The sequence below is a fragment of the Phyllostomus hastatus genome, unplaced genomic scaffold (assembly GCF_019186645.2).
Source record: "Phyllostomus hastatus isolate PE091 unplaced genomic scaffold, TTU_PhHast_1.1 phas_contig_34, whole genome shotgun sequence".
NCBI lineage: Eukaryota > Metazoa > Chordata > Mammalia > Chiroptera > Phyllostomidae > Phyllostomus > Phyllostomus hastatus.
Window position 1 is genome coordinate 59835970 of NW_025333857.1, and position 20782 is coordinate 59856751.

The window sequence follows — 20782 nt, forward strand, 5'->3', positions numbered from 1 at the left end:
TAAGGAAATGGCACCTGTATCCACCTTGTTGCCCAAGCCAGAAACCCGAGTTATTCTAGGGCCTCCTTCCTCCCTTTCCCTGGTCCTCTTTCATCCTCCATAATCAGTTTCCATTTCCTGATCATTCTGCCTACCTTAGTGTCCTTGAACCTCTTCGCCTCCCGTTCTCCTCACTGCCGCCCTCTCGGTCAGCCCGCACCACTGTGCCCCACCATCGCTTGACAGCAACCTGAGTGGTCTCCTTGCCCGCCCGAGTCCACGCTCCCCTGCTGCCTGGGAAAGTCTCATGAAATACAAGTCTTACTCTGTCGTTTCCCCTTCAATGGCTCTCCAAAGCCTTTCTGACACAGCTCCAAACCCTCCACCTGGATTGCCAGCCAGTGCTGTTACACCGTTCCCTCCCTCTCTGCCACTGTGCCTGCTTCTCCCCTCCCTGCTGCCCTCTCCCTCCTCCTCCCCCCTCCCCTGCCACTGCCCCTTCCTTCGGTAAAAGTCTTGCTCACTCTTCAGTTCTCTTCTGGCATGTGTACATGTGGGCTCCTCTTCCAAGGAGCAGCCGGTCCTCTTGGGTTCCGCAGCCTCAGAAGTCAGCAGCGTTGAACAGGCTACAAGCTGATTTGCCGTCACCCCGAAGGCCATCTCCAATCCCAGGGAGCCAAGCACGTTTGAAGGGAGCAGCTTGGCACCTGTGAGCGGTCACGGAGTGGCTACCCTGGGAGAATCAGCTCTGTAAAGGCAGCCTGCACCTCCCTGGGCGTGGGGCCCTGCTCCTGCCTGTGGCTGCTCAGAGCCTGTATGTTCACTTTTGGATGCTTTCCTGAGAGAACTGGAATTGATAGCTCAGTAATGACAGATGAGGGGCTGGCGCACACACTCCTGTTTTCTTAGCAGAACGAGGGCTGCCAGCCTCACTGCATTTGCTACACAACATTGCAAGGCTTGCATCTCCTGGAGACTCCTGAGGGCAGTGACATCTGTGGTGCTGAGTTCCAGAAGACTGCCCTGGAGAAGCAGCTGAAAGGGGTACAGCTAAATTCCTTCTGATCAAAGGGTTTTAACATGGAGCCCATGGCTGGGCCTCAGGGTGTCTAGGAACCCCCTAATTTATATTTTTGTGTATGTGTACATTTCACTTGGGGACAGGGTCCACTACTGATGATCAACATGCCAGTTTTCCTTTTAATGTCAGACTTACTTCATTTATTCATTAAAGTATCTGAACACTTGCTATGATGTGCCAGGAACTGTCCTAAGCACTGGGGATATATGTCAGTGAAAAAAAAACACACGTAAAAACATACCTACACTTACGGCACATATATCCTAGTGGGAAAAGACAGACAATAAACAGAAATAACTCAGCAACAAGAGCAACTTAGAAGTTGCTAAGTGCCCCAGAGAACAATTAAGGTTACAGGGGAACGGAGTTGAAATTTTGAACAAGGTGTTCAAAGAAGGCATTATTGAAAAGATGACATTTGAACCTGGAGGATGTCGAGGAAGCAAGCTACGCAGGTGACAGGAAGGAGTGCATGCTGGTCAGAGAACAGCGCATGCAAAGGCCCTGAGGCCCCAGAAGTATCCTGAGAGCTAGCTCTTCGAAGTTGCTTCGGCCTGACATTCAAGCAGACAGCAGGGGCTAAGAAACGTCATCACCTTCTGGAAGAGTGGAAGGGCCGAACATCTCAGGTCTAACCATTTTCTCTTCGATGAACCAGCTTGGTTTAGCCGGTCAGGCTGGTTTGCCTGACCAAAGTAGCACACAATAAGGATATCGCTCTGGGCCGGGGACTGATATTATCACTCAAACCTGCTAATAAGCCAACGTGTATACTCTTGGCTCAAATTCCCACGATCATTTTGGTCACTGACCGTTTTCGGTAGATCATAGCCTCTCAATAAAAGATCTTAAAACTCCAAGGGGGAAAGAGAAAGATTATATTATATCAAGAGGGGAAAACTTCACTTTGCCTGTTTTCAGCTAAATTCTTTTTGTTCTAACAAATAGACTCATTTGAAAATATTTTCTATATTTGCAAACCATTGTAAAGAGTTTGGCTCTGGAAACTCATTAGAGAAGAAAATTGGCACAACCTTATTTATATTTAAAAATATATTTGTGGTAAAACATATGACACAAAATTTACCGTTTTAACCATTTTTTAAATGGTATGGCTCAGTGGCATGAAGTCTGTTCATGTTGTTGTGACCATCAGGACAATTTCTAGAACTTTCCATCATCCCATATGGTAACTCTGTACCATTAACTGTAACTGTACAACAATTGCTCACTCCTCCACCCCCAGGCCCCAGGCCCCTGGTAACCACCACTCTTTCTGCTCTGAACTTGACCACTCTAGGTACCTCATGTAAGTAGAATCCTACAATACTTGTCCTTTTGTGTCTGGCTTATTTCACTTAGCATACTGTCTACAAGGTTCATCTATGCTATAGCATGTGTCAGAATTTTCTTTCTTTTTAAGGCTGAAAAATATTCCATTTTGTGTATATAACACGTTTTGTTTATCCATTTGCCCACTGGTGATCATTTGGGTTGCTTCCACCTTTGGGTTATTGTGAATGATGCTGCTGTAACTGTGGGTGTACAAATATTTGCTCCAGTCCCTGCTTTCATTTCTTTTGGGTATACGCCCAGAAGTGGAATTATTGGTCCAAATGATAATTGTTGGTTTTTTTTGAGGAACCGCTGTGCTATTTTTCACAGTAGCTGTGCCATTTTACAATGCCACCAACAGTGCATAAGGGTTCCGATTTTTCCACATCCTCACCAACCATTTTCCATTTTTTTGATAGTAGCCATCCTAACGGGTGCAAAGTGGTCTCCTCGTGGTGCTTGATCTGCATTTCCCTCCGGATTCGTGATCCTGAGCATCATTTCCTTGTGCCTCATGTTTTGAAAGTATCATTCTGGCTAAGGTATCAAGTATTCGCAACTGTGAAGGGCAGGGGACGAAATGTGGAAAAAGGAAGGCCGGTCGGGCTATCGCAGTCGTCCAGGTAAATGATGGTGGCGGCTTGGAATGGAACGATGGCAGCGGAACTGGTCAGAGTTCCTGGCATTCTGGATACACGGAGGCCGGAGCCACTGGACGGAAGGGGAGCGGGAGAAAGGAGCCTAGAATGACTGCTGTGTTCATGGCTAAGCAGGCAGCCTTTTGCCGAGATGGGGCGTGCTGCGGGGAGTGTGCTGGGAAGGTGAGACACCGAGGGCCCCATTTTGGACATGTTACCGTGTTGTGCCATGTATAATGCACACCTACGTTTTTGGCCCAGACTTTCAGGAGAAAAATCTTTCCTTTTAATTCAATTATTTATATTTCGATACTTGTTTTTTGTATTATAAAGGAATTTTAGCATTTATATTTGAACATGTTATGGTACAAGAAACTTAATGAAACAAATAATTACAAAACACAAGAACAGATACAAGGTACAAGAAATTTTATGTACCGGTAACAAATTAGTACTACCCACGTATAATACACATCCTTATTTTTCCCTCAAACACTTGGGCAAAAAAAAAAGTGTGCGTTATACATGGCAAAATACGGTATATTAGGACGCCTATTAGATTTCAAGGTGGAGATGTCAATGTTGACAACAGATACGGAAATTTGGAGATCGAGGGTATTCCCATTACCTTTCGCTGCATAATAAACTACCCCCAAACTTAGAGGCTTGAAACGGCAATGATGTGTTATTCCCCACAATTCTGTGGGACTTCTGCTCAGCTCCGCAGTTGGGCTCTGTGTGGCATCCCACTGGGGTCTCACCTGGCCGCACGCAGCTGATGGCTGGGCTGAGCAGGAAGGCGCAAGGTAGCTTCACTCACACGTCTGACACCGGTGTCCCACATGTGGCCACCCCGTGTGGTTAGCCTGGGCTTCCTCGCACCAGGGGCTCATGGGGAGTCGGGGCCCGGGGGTCAGCTCCCAGTCAGGCACACGATCACAAGAGGAAAAAACCAACAGTCTGCGGTGTGCTGTGCTGCCCAGCGAGTTTTGGATACATGGGCCAAGCATGTCTGAGGTAAGCCAGGCTAGGGCGTGGTATCTGGTAGCTTAGCTGTATTAAATGCGTTTTCCCTGAAGAGTTTTCAGTTTAACGGTGGATTTATTGGGACGTAACCCCGCTGTAGGTGAAGGAGCATCTGTATATACATACACTTCCCTTTTTACACAACAGGAGAGAGACACCCTTTCAGTAGTGTTCTCAGATGTGTGAGGACATACCTTTTCCAGAAATCCGGCAGTCCTCTCCTGGAGTTTCATTTGGGTTGAATTTGGGTATAAAGTGCAATGCGGAACCAATTCCTGTGCTGTCTGAAATACCATGGGCTGACTGGCTGTGGCAAAAGGGAATAAACCCCCTGATGGGTGCGGAGCATGTAAGGGTGTCCTGTAGCCGGGCAGTCATCTGCCCCTGAGCACACTGGCCGTACTGGGGGAGGTGGGAGGGGGAAGGAGGAATTCATGCTGAGTAGGTTACTGAGAACATCCAGTTCTTACTGAGCTGTTGTGAAGATCAAATGGAAACTGTGAGGATGCACTGCCTTTCCTTTTTTAAAAGGTTCTGGGAGGTGGAGATACAGAAGAAAGCTGGGGAGAGAGGATTGGTTGATGAGGGAGGGACGTGAAGAAAGAAATTTGGAGGAAGAGTACCAGAGTTAAATGAGACAGCAGGGGAAGGCGGGGCTGGAGCTGACGTATGCATGTACACAGAACATACCTGCCTGAATTCTCAACAGGAATTAAGAGTAATCTTATTCTGCCCTGGCCGGTGTAGCTCAGAGGGTTGAGTGTGGGCCTGTGAACCAAAGGGTCAGTAGTTCGATTCTTGTGCAGGGCGCATGCCTGGGTTGTGGGCCAGGTCCCCAGTGAGGGGCATGGGAGAGGCAATCCCACATTAACGTTTCTCCCCATCTCCTTCCCTTTCCCTCTCTGTAAAAATAAATAAATATTTTTTAAAAAAGATAGAAAACACCCCCCACCCCCCAAAAAGTCTTATTCTGATGTCTTATAAGCTCCTCTTCCCCAAGAGCTGATTAAGGCCCTAACTGGTTCATCTCTATACCTGCCTACACTCCAAAATGTTCAATAGCTCCCAGCAAAGGGCCTGGCTGAACACACCTGCCTCACCCTGGAATTCAGGACTCTTCAGAACGTGAGTCCAGCTTACCTTCGGCTTCATTTCTAACGATTGCCCCATATACATCTCTCCAAATCTACTCCTGCACGTCCAGCCAACTGGGACTTCTGGTCGCTGCACACCGGCCCCTACACCTGCCCTCCTCCCTGCCTGCTGTGCAGGCTTTTCCTTTGAGGAGGAGACATCGTCTCATCGTGAAGGCCAGTTTCAGATGCTTGTCCTCCTCCACTGGTCCTCGAGGCTCCGGGACTCGTCCTGTCCGCAATAAGTGGCGCCCAGCATTAGTTGCGTGCCTGTCTAGATGGTCAGACTCTTGAGGACAGTGAAGGTCTCCTCCTCCATCCATTCTTTATTTGCCCGTTAAAAAAACTCCCAGCATCTACTGCACACTAGTGCACACAGAAGTGGGTAAGAAAAGCACTCAGTAAATATTGGCTGAGCTTAATGCTGTTGAAACGGGACTTGTGTTGGCTGACGGGATTCGGCAGTGGGGGTGACCTGTACTAATGAGCTGATATCCTCTGTTCTTCTGTTCTGTGTAACTGTGTTTCCAAAGCCCTGTCTCAGTGGGCCTTAAACTCATACAAAGGTGGCGTTCCAACCACCAAAGCAAAGCGAAGAATTGAGACAACTTAATGAGACAGCTTACAGATTGTTGAGGAAAAAAAATATCTGCTTTTGAAATTGTGTCACTTCAGTTTTTATTCCAGAATCGTACAAAGCACTATCACCTGTATTATTTACCAGTGGCTTTCAAAACTTTATTACCATGAGACACAGGGGAAAAAAACCGTTATATCACCATCCAGGTTATAAATACTCATTCCTTCCTTCCTTCCATAAGTAGGTGCTGACCTTCTACTAAAATAGGAATAACCAGAGAGGGAGGAAGAGAGAGAGGAAGAGAGGAAGAGAAGGGAGGGAGAGAAGGAGGGAAACAAAAATCCCTGCCTTCCGAGACCGCACTGGTGGAAGACACAATAAACAAATAAGTAAAACACATATACACACAGGAACAGGTTCATGGAACGAAGCCTCCCATCACCACATGCTGTGTCTCTCCAGTGAAGGAGTGTCCCGTTCTTACATTACAGGTGGGATGGAGTGACACGGAAAGAGAGGTTAAGCAAGCGAGTGAAGCAAATTCACCCACAATCCAAGGGAAGCAATAATGAAACTTCACCTCAGGGCTTCTGAGCCCACTGCTGCCCTTTCCGGCATCCTCCGGCATCCTCTGCGGTCCGCTCCGTGTCTTAGCTCCTACTGCTGTTTGGTTAGGAAATCCTCAGCTCTGCCTGGAGCAGCTCCTCCCTCCCTTGCCAGGTGAGGCCATGCCGATACCTCCAGGCCTGTCTGGACTGCCTCGTGCTCCGCGGTGCCTCTCCCACATCCCTCACTGCGATCTGGCTTCCTTGGCCACCACTGCTGCGCCACAGTAGGCCCCTCTCCACTGTGACCTCCTTAAGGAGCGGGTGTCACTCACCGTTTCCCCCCAAAGCACAGTGTTTTACCGAGCAGCTATTCATCAATACACAAGGAACAGAAGTGAAGTTGAAAGTGATTTGGGTGGGAGGAGCCAGGACTGCAGATTTAGGCAGCATCTATTGAAAAGGCGAAGATACTAGAAAAGATATCACTGGAAAAAAGATCTCTTTCACCTAAATTATAAAAGTCACACATTAGTTAGAGGCTTTGAGAGTATAAAAACCACAATCCCAATTTCCTATCTGCCTAGCATCAAGTAGATAGATTTAGAACCACAGATTTGGGTCATGTGTCACAAAGAACAGAAACTTAGTCAAGTTAATTCAAGAAAATGAGGCCCACCACAAAGAAGCTGCAGGGACCTGGGGCAGGACGGAGCCGGGGGCCCCCCGGGCAGCTCCTCAGCGGCGGGAGTGAGGGCACCTTTGCTGTGACGGCGACCATGGCAGTGGGGACAGCTGCCGACTCACCGGATGAAGAAAATCAGTTCAGAACCTCAAGAGGAAACCTAAATGGCACAGCCAAGTCTAGAGCTGTCTGCTCCTGCTGCAGTTTGGGTGAGACGGGGCTAGGTGGCTGGTGCGCATGTCTAGGGAGGGACGGAGAAGAAACTTTCTGAAAAGGGACATGAACTTTGAGTAAATATTAACCCTGACTGGGATTTTAAGTTTAAGTTTGATCCTCCACTACAGAAGATGGGGACTCAAGGCCAAGGTGAGGTCAGTTATAAGCAGTTATATAAATAAAATTCTGTATCTGTGATATAGTATAAAGTATAATTTGAATCATATTAAAAGTAAAGTAAAGGAGATTTTAGCTAAATGACCTCTAAGTTTCAGGGACATGCACATTATGAATTTATAAACTTACAGGACCCAACAGAAGTAACACCGGAGTGTGGTTGGCAGGGTAATGATATGGGTGTAATCATTTATGGTTTTAATTTGAACATTGAACATTTCACCTAAAATGTCATATGGTGTGCTTGAGTGTGATATTGTTATATTAGAGAATTGCATGCTTATGATTTTGTAATAAAAGAGTCTGTAGTAAAAAAGGGGACATTATTTGCGCTAGACCCTGTATATCATGAAAATTGAATTCTCTAACCCATGGTTTTCAGACTTTATTTTGAATCAAGAGATTCTGGTCCTGTAGGGTAGGGAAGGCAGTGGGGATATTTAAATAAGCACTCCAGATTCTGTTTAAGATGTATCATGTTGAGAAACTGCTTAACCTACCTCCTTCCCCTTAGAGTAATTAAAAAGGGGCTCAACTGCCATGTTTTTTAATTAGAATAAAAATGGACAGGAAAACCATGCAGGCACACCATTCATGTAGTAACACAAAATAAGAGCATGCATAAAATTTAAAACCACATTTCATATCATTGTTTTTAATAGCATTTAGTCACCTAATTTATAGTGGCATATTGGTTTATAAATGATGTGTCAGAGTGACTAGTACCTTAGTCTTGGATTTTCTTTTAAAGTTGAGAACAAGGAAACTAGTTATGAGTTAAAGAGTATTATTTCAGGATGACGTGTTGACTATAAACTCAAAAGGTACACAGATATCAATTCTATAAACAGCAAATATGAATGTAACTTATTTAAGCCTTTTGGTTCACATGTTTAAAAGCACCCTCATTTCTTTAAGCTAAGTACTATTAATGGTTCTTAAAAGTCTATTGTGGACATGATGTACTCAGTCCAAGTAGTTGGGAGCTGGGGGAGTGAGTTTATGTGACCATCTAATTCAGAGTTTGATTTAGCCCTAAAGTCAACCTGCATTACAAATAAGTTACAGTCACGGGTAGCAGAATCAGTCTTCAGATACAGCTTCCAAAGCTCTCATCATCCTGGTTCCCCCTCTTTTCCGTTCATTTGCACATACCTTTCTTTTAAAGGAGCAAAATATATACGTTCACCGAAATTCTGAAAGTCACCGCTTGTATAGCACTGAACAATAGTAGCTTTGGCATTTGATGTTACAAAGTCAGTTTCATTACAAATAATTTCTTCATTCTGGGTCCAGGCGAGGTAAAACAGGAAGAATAAGATTCCCAAATGCGGAGTCTTGAGTTATGAAGTATCCAGACGAATGTGCATGTGCATGCTGGGAAAGGGTTTTAAAAAGAACAGCAATTAAGCTATTAAGACTCATAATTCTTCAACAAAGACATTAAAATTACTTATCCTTTCTGAGTACTTGAGATCAAATTTATTTTTAAATCAGTTCTTGTGCTAATTTTGTTTAAATACACAGGAGATGGACAATAATGAAGAATTCACATCAACAGGTTGCACCAGGTATTCCTGGTGCACCTTCTCCCCAGTGATCCCAGTCAAAAACACAAATTATGTACTTTGACCCTTGGAGTGGGGGAAGCTAGCAAGAACGGTCCCAAAGCACTCTGCTTTTGACCAACAAGTCAGGAGCCTGAGAAGGAAGGCAGCAATTGGAAGGAGACGAAGAAAAAGGCAGCTGAATGTTGGAATGTAAATAACAGAACACCACCAGCGACTTCCTCTGTCACTAAAGACAGGGGGACTGTGTTCAGGTTGTCTAAAATGAGATGATCTTTAATATCTTTTCTAATTCTGAGATCCTAAGGTTTAAAAGCATAGATAACCGTGTCTCTGGGAAGCTTAAATTATCTACGATCAGTAAAATACTAAAACTGTTTATTATCATGAAGAAAATAGGTTTTTTTAACTGACGAATTATCACATTCCTACGGAAAAAGTTAGTCTTGAAACATTTCCTGCACAACAGCCACGCAGACCATTAGAGAATCCACACAACAGTGAACCAGCAAGACTATCAAAGGATATAATGGCATGACAAATTTGAAAATACCTACCTAACAGACACCCTCACCACTGTTAAACCAGCCAGTTCAGCTTTGAAAATTGTTCTGTCCATCCAGACATGCTAAATGCCTAGGCACAAGCACTCCCTTGCCGGGGACAGCACAGAATCAATCAGGGCCGTGTCAACACCGTAAAAGATATTTTCATTACCGCTATATTGGTCCTTCGAATCCTCTGGGCACCACTGAACATCAGCAAACCACTGCAATTATGTGTGGAACATTTTTATTGGTATTGCTCCACTGAAATACATACAGAATGGGAACTGTGCTGGCTTCCAGGGAGACCGGCGTCTCCAGGGAGACGAGAGTGTCAGCCGCCCTCCGCTCACCTGCAAAGCCGCCTTCTGCTGGGCCGCGATGTGCTGCTGCTCCGCGTGGTCCCGGAAGTCCTTGTTCAGGGCGGGTCTCGAAAGTGCGATGCTAAAAAGGGGAGCTTAGTTACTCGGCTGTTGAAGGTACACGCCTCCTTAATTCTGAATCACATTTTTCATTATCTAATATATAGGGGTAAAAAAAGACCTTCCAGAATGCATTTCACCTTTTCCCGCTGTCTACATTAATGTACACGAAGAGAGCCTGTGTTATTTACTGGGGCTCCCAATGATCTCCTTTTTATTGATGATTTATGCTCCCCCGCTTTCAAACAGACCTGAGGTGCTCCAGTCTATCGTAAAGCCACATTTATGATGAAAAATGAAGAGCTGAATGTCCCAAACAGGAGGTACAGAATGCAGGGCAGAGGAACTTGACGTGCCTGAGGAAGTCAAGAGTTCAGTAGGACTGGAGGTCGGGGTTGGGCAGGGGCGAAGTGGGTTGGCAAAAAATGAGGCGGGGGAGGAAGGCAGGTGCCAGGATATGAAGTGAGATAAGAAAGGAGGCTTCTGAGGGACGTCACAAGCAGAGGAGTGACAGACCAGAAGCACCACATGACGGATGGGAAAGCCCACAGCGATGGCAGACAGGGCCGGTCTCCTCAGCAACTGTGCATCTCTCTTCTGTGCGAATGGAAAACCCACGCTTAGTTCAGTCAGCAACGGTGCCACGCTTCGGGCTGGCCCGGCTCCTGCCTCCGGGGCGAACTTCGGTGTAAAAAATGCCATAATCCTTGCTGGTTTCTGGCTTAGGCAAGAAAAAGGTCCCTGATTCTAAGCAACTAGGTTTGATGGGTAGCCGGTTGCAAGGCTTCTGAGAATAGTTTCCTCACTTTTGAAAAAGGAACGCAGGATAGGGACCTCGAGGTTTTTGCCTCTGTAGGCGGCTCAGCGCGGAGGGGAGGCCTAGGGCACGCAGTCCCATCGCGACCATTAGGGAGCTGCTGACCCGTGCGGAAGGCAGAAAGGAGAGCCGGGAGGACGTAGCCGGTCACTGCTGACACGGCTGTGCCATTGCAGCGGGCTGCACCCTCTCTTCAACCTCCCGCTTAACACGTGCCCCAACCTTTAGGGCGACCCTGCTGGTTTCCTGAGAGACTACAGGGAAGTTCAGTGAGGAAGCAGGTGTGGTGACTGAGCACAGAAATGGCGGTGCCAGGACCCGGGCAATGAAGAGAAATGGACAGATCTGAGACACGTTTTAATGTGTAAACGTAAGAGAAGGGTTAAGTGCCTGGAGATGAAAAGTGAAAGGGAATGATAAACAAATTCAAGTTCACATTTCTGACTTTGATAACTGGTAGATCCGTACCACTTGCTGAGACAAGAAGCCAAAGAACATTGAGTAACTAGTTAAAGAGAGGGAAGGGAGATGAGTTCAGTTTGGGGAACACAGGGTTTGAAAGGCCTGTGGCCCACCGAAGTGGGTGTGTCCAAGAGGCAGCCGGGTGCTGGGGGGAGAGAGGTGGGCTAAAGGGGCGAATGTGCGAAGGTTATCTACACGTAACTACCAGGCTGTGAAAGTGGATGCAACTCTCCAGGGAAAGATGTAGACTGGGAGACTGGGTCTAGAACAGAACTCTGAGGAACATTAACATTTAAGAGAAAGAGGCAGCGGAGAAATGTTTGCTAAAGAAAGCAAGGTGGCGGAGTGACAGTGAATGGAAGCCAAGGAAAGAGTACTTTAAGGGGAGAGTGATCGGTGCTGACGGGTGACTGTAAGGTCTCTAACAAGAAAACGACTTTGCTCTACCAGTTTTAGCCACTAGGAGGGTGCAAGTGCACTAGGCTCAGGCCTATTGTGGGTGGGGGGAGGGAGACCCCTGGCTGTCAGACTGTAGTGGCCTGAGGAGTGAGTGAGAAAGTAGAGGTGAGGATAAGGTGGTGGGTGGATGGGACAATGAACCTGAGGGAAGAGAGGTGAGATGACAGAAACAGAATACTGTACAATAAAGATCATTAAGCTGCCTCAATTCACCTACTTTGCAGAATGCTTAAAGATGGGACAGTGGAGTAAGTTCAGTAATAAATAAAAATCATACAAGACCCCCCCTTTTTAAAAAGTAGGCTGTAAAATATTCTAGGGAATAGGGAAAGTAAAATATTCTAATTAGAATTAAAATGTTTAAAATTTAGTCAAATAAATTGTCTAATTTTTTTCAAATCTAACTAGGAATCGAAACAACGTAAATTCCAATGATAAAGAAACAAACCACTGCCAACCAACTGCAATTATTCTGTCCAAGGTATTTTTTATATGACTGAACATAAAAACCCCATTATTCTTTAATACCTAGCTCCAGGATGATTTGTTGAAGATTGGTTCTGCATTAGTAGTTTTCTTTTCTCTTTGTCCAGTTCGGCCAAGATTGCAACTCTATTTTTGTTCTGAAAACCTAAAGAAGAAAGGAGGGTTGGGAGAGGAGAAAGAGAAATAAAAAAACACTTCAGAGCTAGTTTATAAACCTAGGCCATGTAGAAACCCAGAGAGCACAATCCTCTTCTCTTAGCACGCCGGTGAACTCACTCACGGGCAGGGAGTTTCTTCAGATGGCTACTGTGTCCTCCTGCCTGTTTCCGGGCAACTTGAACAGCACAACACGTGGATACATGCAAAGTGTAACAATGGCGGAGGGCTTAAAGACTCAGTTCCAAATAATTTTAACCACCAAGGGATGGGTGACAGCATTTGTTTTTTAACAAAATCTCTGAGGCCCCAAATGCTGCAAGGACCAACCTGCCCTGCTCAGTCCAGCCCTGGCAGTGGAGGTTTTCTCAGTTCCCAGATTTAGGCCCCTTCGTGAAGGCCTCTTTCAAGGAGGGAAAAAGCATTAGACATACTCAGATCAAAACGGTATTTATTTCTTTTTCTCAACTGCTTTCATTCCAAATGACACAACCTCTGAGGGAACAAATCAAAGAACTGCAACTGACTGAAAAGCAATTCTGAGAAAGAAATGGAGCGTAACTGACAGGGTCCGAAAAGGTGTGTGCTTTACCAACACCTAATACCGGGCTTGGCTCTGAGCTCCAAACTTACCGAAGATTTAGAGAAGAAGCTGCAAAGTCTTGGCCTAGAAGCAGTATTCAAAATGTTTTAAAAATCCGAATTAAATGCCAACGTGCAAACACTGAGAGAGTACATACAAAACATATACACTGAGGTCTGCAGCATTCTCAGCTAAGTCTCATGCCATCCCACTCTGTCCCTCCCAGGACGCGAATCATTCCTTTGTGCAGGGCCCTCATGCTCTGCACGCAGTAAGATGTTTTGAGAGAGAGAGAACACAGTCACACAGCTTTTATTACAGTGTATCGTTATAGCTGTTCTGTTATCAGTTATCACGTTAATGTCTTACTGTACCTAATTTATAAGGTGAACTTCATCATAGGTATTATGTATAGGAAAAACATGTCATATACCTAGGACTCAGTACTACCTGAGGTTTCAGGCACCCAGGGGGTCTTGGAACGTGTCCCCCACAAAGAAGGGGGGACTACTGTATTTTACAAACCACAGTGTTAGGCCTTTACTTCAACTAACACCGAAGCAACTGATGAACAATTCCCTTCATTTCATCACGGCAATCTGTCAAAGGGTTTGAAAATCAGGTGCTATACAAATAAAGGCAACAAAAAAAATAGTTTCAATGATGAAATAATGTCTTACATATCTAGACCTCTAAGAAGGGGGACCATCACAAACCATAAACATCAACTCATGTTTATACAATTAGGAGTATTATGTAAACATGACAACCAGTGTAAGGGAACTTTTATTTTATGTATTAAATTTATTAAATTGCCTATTATCTGACCATTTTCTGCCTACAAAACTAACAATTGCATATAATTCACCAACTTTTTAAAAATTTAAATCACATGCCCTTCTCGGCTTGGTTAAGAAGGAACAGCCTCCTAAAAAAACCCATGCACGTTTGACAATCAGAGCACAAGGCAGCTTGCAGTCACTCCCTGCTGCCGTGAAAATTAGTGTGAAAAGTAGTAACTATAGGCTCTAAATTAATATATGACTTCTAAAGTAACACAGTTTCTGACTGCCAATGCTCTTAGTCTGCTAAGGAAGGCTATGCTATTGTCAATCTACTTACTACCTAGTGGTTGGCCGGTTATCCCAACAAATAAATGACTATAAATGATCTGATAATATATTAGGTGGGAAATTTAGAATATGGGTATTACTGATTTTATACCATAGAAAGTTCCCTAAAAGAGATGTAATACAAATTAAGGAAATATTACTATGGAAGGATAGGTATATTCCGGACTATATTATTTAAAGGAATCCAAAAGTGAATCCTTTGTAGAGTGGAAAATGCTTCGCAAGGGAAGCTGGTACTCTCCCCTTTGTATATAGGATGTTGTAAATATTTAAGGCAAACACACCACTAGCTACATTTTCAACTATAGGACAAGACTTTTTCCCTTTTTTCAGAAGAGGCTTATGCATTTTCAGAGGGGAATTATGTAATTACACCTTTTTAGAGATTTAGAGATACTATAAATATAAAATAGAAAATTCTTTTTTTTATTAATATTTTATTTATTTATTTTTTTAGAGAGGGAATGGAGGGAGAAAAAGAGAGAGAGAGAAACATCAATGTGCGGTTGCTGGGGGCCATGGCCTGCAACCCAGGCATGTGTCCTGGCTGGGAATCAAACCTGCGACACTTTGTTTCGCAGCCTGAGCTCAATCCACTGAGCTATGCCAGCCAGGGGTAAAATAGAAAATTCTTGAAAAGCAAATTAAAAAATCTGAGAATGTCTAAATTATATGATAAGCAAAAAAAGGTCACCACATTGGAAAGGACTGAAGTGCCGTTTACAGAAATATAGATTCCCTCAAGATTAATTTGTTCACAAGAAAACACTTTAGTCCTGACCAGTGTGGCTCATTTGGTTGGAGCGTCATCTGTAAACCAAAGGGTCATGGGTTCGATTCCAGGTCTGGGCACATACCTAGGATGAGGATTTGGTCCCCAGTTGGGGTGCATGCAAGAGGCAAATGATCGGTGTTTCTCTCTCACATCTATGTTTCTTTCCCTCTCTGTCTCCCTCCTGCCCTTCCCCTCTCTCTAAAATCAATAAGCATGTCCTTAGGTGAGAATATAAAAAAAAAAGAAAATGTTTCATACTATCCTCCACTAAAAGGAGCCAAGGTTCTCAGAGAGTACTAGTTCCCTGTCTTAGAGCAGGAAAATAATCAAGATAGGCCTGGAATTATCTTATCAGAAAGTAAGATTTTTTTGGTAATGGCTCAGGATAGTGCTCGAAGATCAAAGCAGCCAGTTTGAGATTAGCCAGGCTGTCACAAATGGAACACTAAAGAGAATAATTATAGCTAAATGGAACAGATTGAATCTATGATAAACTATAAATTCATAAAATACAAAAAGGAAAGTGAAAGTACATAAAAAAAAGACAGTTGTAAAAAAAGGGTGAAAATAATAGTTACTATGTTAATAATTAAGTAAACATTTAGGTGTTTTGTTTCCCCTAATAAGTATATGTCCGTTAATAAAGTAGAGCTGTGGCCTTTTTTGTTTAGGTGCAGGAGGAACTGGTGGACACAGGGAACTGTAGCTAAGTCAAAAAGCTCCAGAAAAGCAAGTTGTGCATCACTGGGACAAAGCCTTGATCCAGAGGCAGCATACCTTAGTATAAGCCTGAGGGGTAAATCTGCTCTCCTTCTGGACCACAGGTGGTTCAGGTAAGACTTCTGCTGGGTCTGGGAGGTTCAAGCAAGACAACCTCCCAGGGGCTCTGCCACCCACTCCCTACACAGCCCCTGGAATCGCAACTAAGAGCATCCAGAGTGGCCCCAGATCTACCTTCCCACCACTTGATCTGCAGGGTTTATAGTTCTTCTACAAGCATTCTGAGATAAGTATAAAATAATCAGAGAAGAATTCATGCGCCTCACTCAGAATTTCACCAGGTTTCTCTGTGTATCTGAAATTGGGTTAGACCAACCCAGCTGCCACCACGAGACCACAGGACTTTAATGTCACCAAGAATGAGAGACTCTTAACATAGGAATGGTACTTGGGACAAATTCCAGTTTGACAATCTACCTTTACATACTGAAATTCTCAAAATGTTACTTCAATCAAATAAGTTTCTATACTATAGCGGCTACTAAGAATATGGGACTTCAGTAACTGTCCGCCAAGAGCTTATGAAATTCAGCAGTCCTGATTACTACTGCAGCATGACAGAGGACTAGATCGGAAAGAGGGCTTAGTGAACATGATGGGATCCTGTTCTCTGTGCCACAGACATTAATATAATGCATGGGTCAAGACTTTTTTCTTAGTCATTGTTCTTTCAGTTATCACTGTAAGATAATGATGGCACCTGACATTCAGTCTCCAAAATAAGTTGTCCCTGTATACATAAACAGTGCAGAGATAATTTGATATAGAGAGTAAAATGCCATACATACAAATAACAATTTACAATTTTCATTGCAGAGTATGGGAGTCTCTAGAACGTGCTACTGACTCCCTCTGCTGGTGGCTAGCTGCAGCAGCTCCAGGACACCAACGAACTGACAAAAGAGTAGTAACAAAAGCCAAAGTGGCTTTGACTGTTTCACAGTGGGTCTGACTAGGGATCAAAGGCAACACTGAAAATAACTGCATTTTATTGCAACTGCTAAAAAAAGAGTAACTAGGTAAACTTCATTTGTGTTAGAATGAAGAGATAATTTAAAATTTTATTTTCACTTGGACTGCGGTGTGATTTTTAGCAGCGTGATATTTTCTTTTCAAAATAGACTTCTCTTAGTTTTCCTTCTAGTGTAAATTATTTTTCATCTGAGTCCCTATAACTTGGGGAAAAAGAGGTCAAAGACCATGGGGGAACGCTGATCTGTGCTTCGAGAGAACAGAACAGGGAGCCAGGCAATAAACAGCAGCTGGAAGCTGACAAGCACGGGCAGATTCAGCTGCTGCCCAGCACACGGGAGGCAAGAATCTGAGCTGAGCTGAGCTGAGCCCAGCTGACTGCTAGAAGAGAAATCACATTTCAGGGGAAAACAACCACATCCAGAGCCACTATGATGTATTAGAATACCGAGCATCCAATAACGAATCACCGAGTATGGTAAGAAAGAGGCGATGGTGACCCATACTAAAAAACAAAGTGCAGTCAACAGAAACCAGCTCCAAGATGAATCAGATACAGATAATGCAATTAGCAGTGACAAAGAACCTGTATCCAGACTCTAAATAACCTTTAAAATAAACAGCCCAGTTTTTTCAAAAACAAGCAAAGATGCGACAAACACTTCACAGCACAAGAGATTTACAGTGGCCAATGAGTACGTTAAGAAGCTGCTCAACATCTGTCATCGGGGAAATGCAAGCTAATACTACAATGAGATATCACCTCACACCCCGGAAAACGGCTCCAAAAAGAAGGCAGCCAGTGCCGTGTGTGGAGCAGCCAGAATTCCCCCAGTTTGCTGGAGGGCATGGAAACGGCACAACCACTTTGGAAAACGGACTGCAGTTTTCATAAGGTTTACTATACACTGTGCTGCCCCATCCCTAGAAATTTATCCAAATAGCTACAAAAGGGCTTACAGCAAATATTCAAAGCAGCTTTACTCACACTGACCCCAATGGAGACAACCCCAAAGCCTCCCCACAGGAGAACGAATAAATGAATTGGGGTAAAATCACAGAGCAGAATTCCCCACTAGAAAGAAAGGCACGACTGGAGCACGTGGCCCAACATGGGTCAATGGCACAGACAGCAGAGGGAGTGCAAGAGGCCGGACACAGACGAGTGCACACTTTATGGTTCCACGTATATGAAGTTTAAGATAAGATGAAACGAAGACTTTTTAAAAAATCAGAAAAGATCAGAACAGAGATGAGTAATAAAAAATATGGTGAGTTAAATAGGAGTTGGCTTTAAGTTTTCAGGTAGGAAACGACTTACAAAGTAGAACTTAATACTTTATAGAGATTAAATTTCACCTTTTAAAGCTTACATTTAAGTAAAAATGTCTTTAGGATGTGTCTAACTTGATTTGTTTTAGAGAGCTAGAGCAACACCGGTGAAACGTGTATGAAAGTTTCAGAGCAAATGAAGGCACAGGTATGGATTTAGCTTAGTGACATTATAACTGCTTTGAAAACGTTCTGATTTCAAGTACAAGAGCAAGAGAAAACAGATTTTAGAGGAGGGCCTAAGGTTTATGATGTGAATAATCTTAACATATTAAAATAGAAGATTAATAGCTATTAAAGATGTTATATATCTGATACAATGTCGGACTTGCTTCAAGTATGGGGTTTTACTTTGCTGTTCACTTTTTATTCTGGCTACAGTAACTGCCTAGTGCTAATTTTCTATTAAAATACACTTACTGTATGAGGAAAAAGTCCCTACTAATACAGTCAATTCCAGCATGCCATTACCTTGTCCTGACGAGTTTGCTGCCATCTTCCTATTTCCGTTTTAACCGTTCACTGGCAATTGCTCCACGCTTTACAATCACCTGTGAAAATGTGTACATCCATGAAAAAATGCATCATACTTTAGTGACAAATTAGAAGTTCTCAGGAACAGCTAGCCTTCCTACTATGAAACGTTTGCACTTGCTTCATCTCTTCAGAAACATCTTTTGAAAAGAACACAGACTTAAATCACAAACTCTGCAAGTATTTAATTAGAGGCAAATGTTTATTCTTGCAGATGTTGGTGAAACATTTGGCATTACTGTCTTTAATATAGCATTAGACTGTTTACCGAATACTACCACATGCATCAGTCGATAACATCAATATGATCACAGTGTTAGGAAGAAAAATCATTCATCTATGGTGCCTTTTGATTTACTTAAAAAATGTACCCAGTATATAAAAAACTCATCTGACTCAACACCAGGAAGACTAACAACCCAATTAAAAAATGGGCAAAGGACTTGAACAGACACTTCTCCAAGGAGGACACACAGAGGATCCAGAGACACATGAAAAGATGCTCAGCATCGCTAGCCATCAGAGAGATGCAGATTAAAACCACAGTGAGATACCACTTCACATCAGTCAGAATGGCCATCATAAACAAATCAACAAACAAACAGTGTTGGAGAGGATGTGGAGTAAAGGGATCCCTAGTGCACTGTTGGTGGGAATGCAGACTGGTGCAGCCACTGTGGAAAACAGTGTGGAATTTCCTCAGAAAACTGAAAATGGAACTACTTTTTGCCCCAGCAGTTCCACTGCTGGGACTATATCCTAAGAACCCTGAAACACCAATCCAAAAGAACCTATGTACCCCAATGTTCATAGCAGCACAATTTACAATAGCCAAGTGCTGGAAGCAACCTAAGTGCCCATCAGTAAATGAGTGGATGAAAAAACTGTGGTACATTTACACAATGGAATTCTATGCAGCAGAGAGAAAGAAGGAGCTCCTACCCTTCCTGACAGCATGGAGGGATCTGGAGAGCATTATGCTAAATGCAATGAGGCAGTTGTTGAAAGACAAAGACCATATGATCTCACCTATAGGAGGAATCTAATGAACAAAATAAACTAACAAGCAAAATAGAACCACAGGCATGGAAACGTGGAACAAACTGACAGCGACCCGCGGGGCGGGGAGGGAAGGGGATAATGGTGGGTAGGAGGGGAAAGGACTAGACAAAGAACACGTATGAATGACCCACTGGCATGGACAACGGTGTGGAGGTTGACTGTGGGAGTGGGGGATGAGCTGGGCAGGGGAGGGCAAAGGTGGAAAAACTGGGACCACTGTAATAAAATAACAATAAAAGTTTTAAAAAAATGGAAAAAGAAACACACCCAGCAAAAATTGTGCACACTGAAAGCTAAAAAGGAAACGAAGGGAGATCCCAAATAAGTAACACCCTTGTCCTGCCCTCTGGGAACGTAATAGGTGGGAAAACATAGTCTCATGGAAACAACCCCACTAAAAAAGTTTAACGCGCTCTTTAAGAGGCGTAAACACAACTCTGGAAGCAGACAGGAGCAGGTTCTCCTGGCGTGGAGAGGGAGGCCTTCAGGGGAGCCGGGGAAAGCCCTGGGACTAGCAAACTGACGTCGGTTTTGAACCCACTGTGGTCAGGCATCTCTTATAGCTGAAGCTCGGAGCTAGCGAAGCCCGGCTGTGAGGGCGCTTCGGATGAAGGTCAACGTCAGTGAGGGACGTGATGGGGCTCGACCTGCTCCGCAGAAGGGTCAACGCAGGCAGGCGTGGATGGCAGGCGGGGCTGGGGCTGCGGCCGAGAGGAGGGAGCGGTGAGAAACTTTGGGAAGCGATGAAGGCTGAGAGGCCAATGACCAGTGGCAACAGAGACAACGGCAGCAGGTCAGCACTGGAGCCACACTCCTCTGTGCCCCGGCGCCGCCAAGCGGCCCTACTTACCGGGTGTACGCGTGCGCGCCCGGGAGTGCCCCACCGTCCGATCGCGCTCTCCGAGGGGGCGCGACCACTTAAAGACCGGCAAACCTCGCCCAACGTGCCGCTCTACAACCTTCCCGCCCCCGCGGCACTTCCGCCTTCTATGACGTAACCCGAGGCAGCGGAAGTCCCGCCTCCTACCCGAATCAAACAGCCGCTGCCCTCGACGATTCGTATTTTACTGCCGCCTCAGGGCAGAGGCCAGTTTCCTTCCGAAGAGTGACAGCCAAAGAGGCTCATGGGAGATGCAGGCTGCACTTTGAGGGCGGTGCCCGAGTGGGCGGGGCGCAATGACGTATCCTGCTGGCTCTGCAAGGTAGGGGCGGGGCGGAGACCGACTGGGTCCCTAGCACCTTGTAATGTCCCTTTCCTTGAGGTCACACTGGCTGGAGAGAAGACACCACCAGGCTGATTG

The 20782-nt window shown here is 44.6% G+C and overlaps 1 protein-coding gene across 1 annotated transcript; it reads right to left on the reverse strand.

Moving 5' to 3' along the window:
• Nucleotides 1–5861: 5861 nt before the first annotated feature.
• On the reverse strand, nucleotides 5862–20464 carry LOC123820235 (INTS3 and NABP interacting protein). Its single transcript, XM_045840978.1, has 5 exons — nucleotides 20332–20464; nucleotides 18357–18436; nucleotides 12197–12299; nucleotides 9862–9952; nucleotides 5862–8772 (listed from the first exon to the last, which is right to left on the reverse strand). The coding sequence occupies exons 2-5, from the start codon at nucleotides 18379–18381 to the stop codon at nucleotides 8677–8679; spliced, it is 315 nt and encodes a 104-aa protein (XP_045696934.1). The 5' UTR covers nucleotides 18382–18436; nucleotides 20332–20464; the 3' UTR covers nucleotides 5862–8676.
• Between the last annotated feature and the right edge of the window lie 318 nt (nucleotides 20465–20782).

Bases quoted from the DNA above. Each gene is read 5' to 3' on its own strand.
- LOC123820235 (XM_045840978.1), bottom strand. From the start codon at position 18,381: ATGGCAGCAAACTCGTCAGGACAAG. The intron at 12,300-18,356 runs GTAATGGCATGC...TTTCTTCTTTAG, and splicing joins AGCAAACTCGTCAGGACAAG to GTTTTCAGAACAAAAATAGA. The intron at 9,953-12,196 runs GTATTAAAGAAT...TCCCCTTTTTAG, and splicing joins ACAAATCATCCTGGAGCTAG to CATCGCACTTTCGAGACCCG.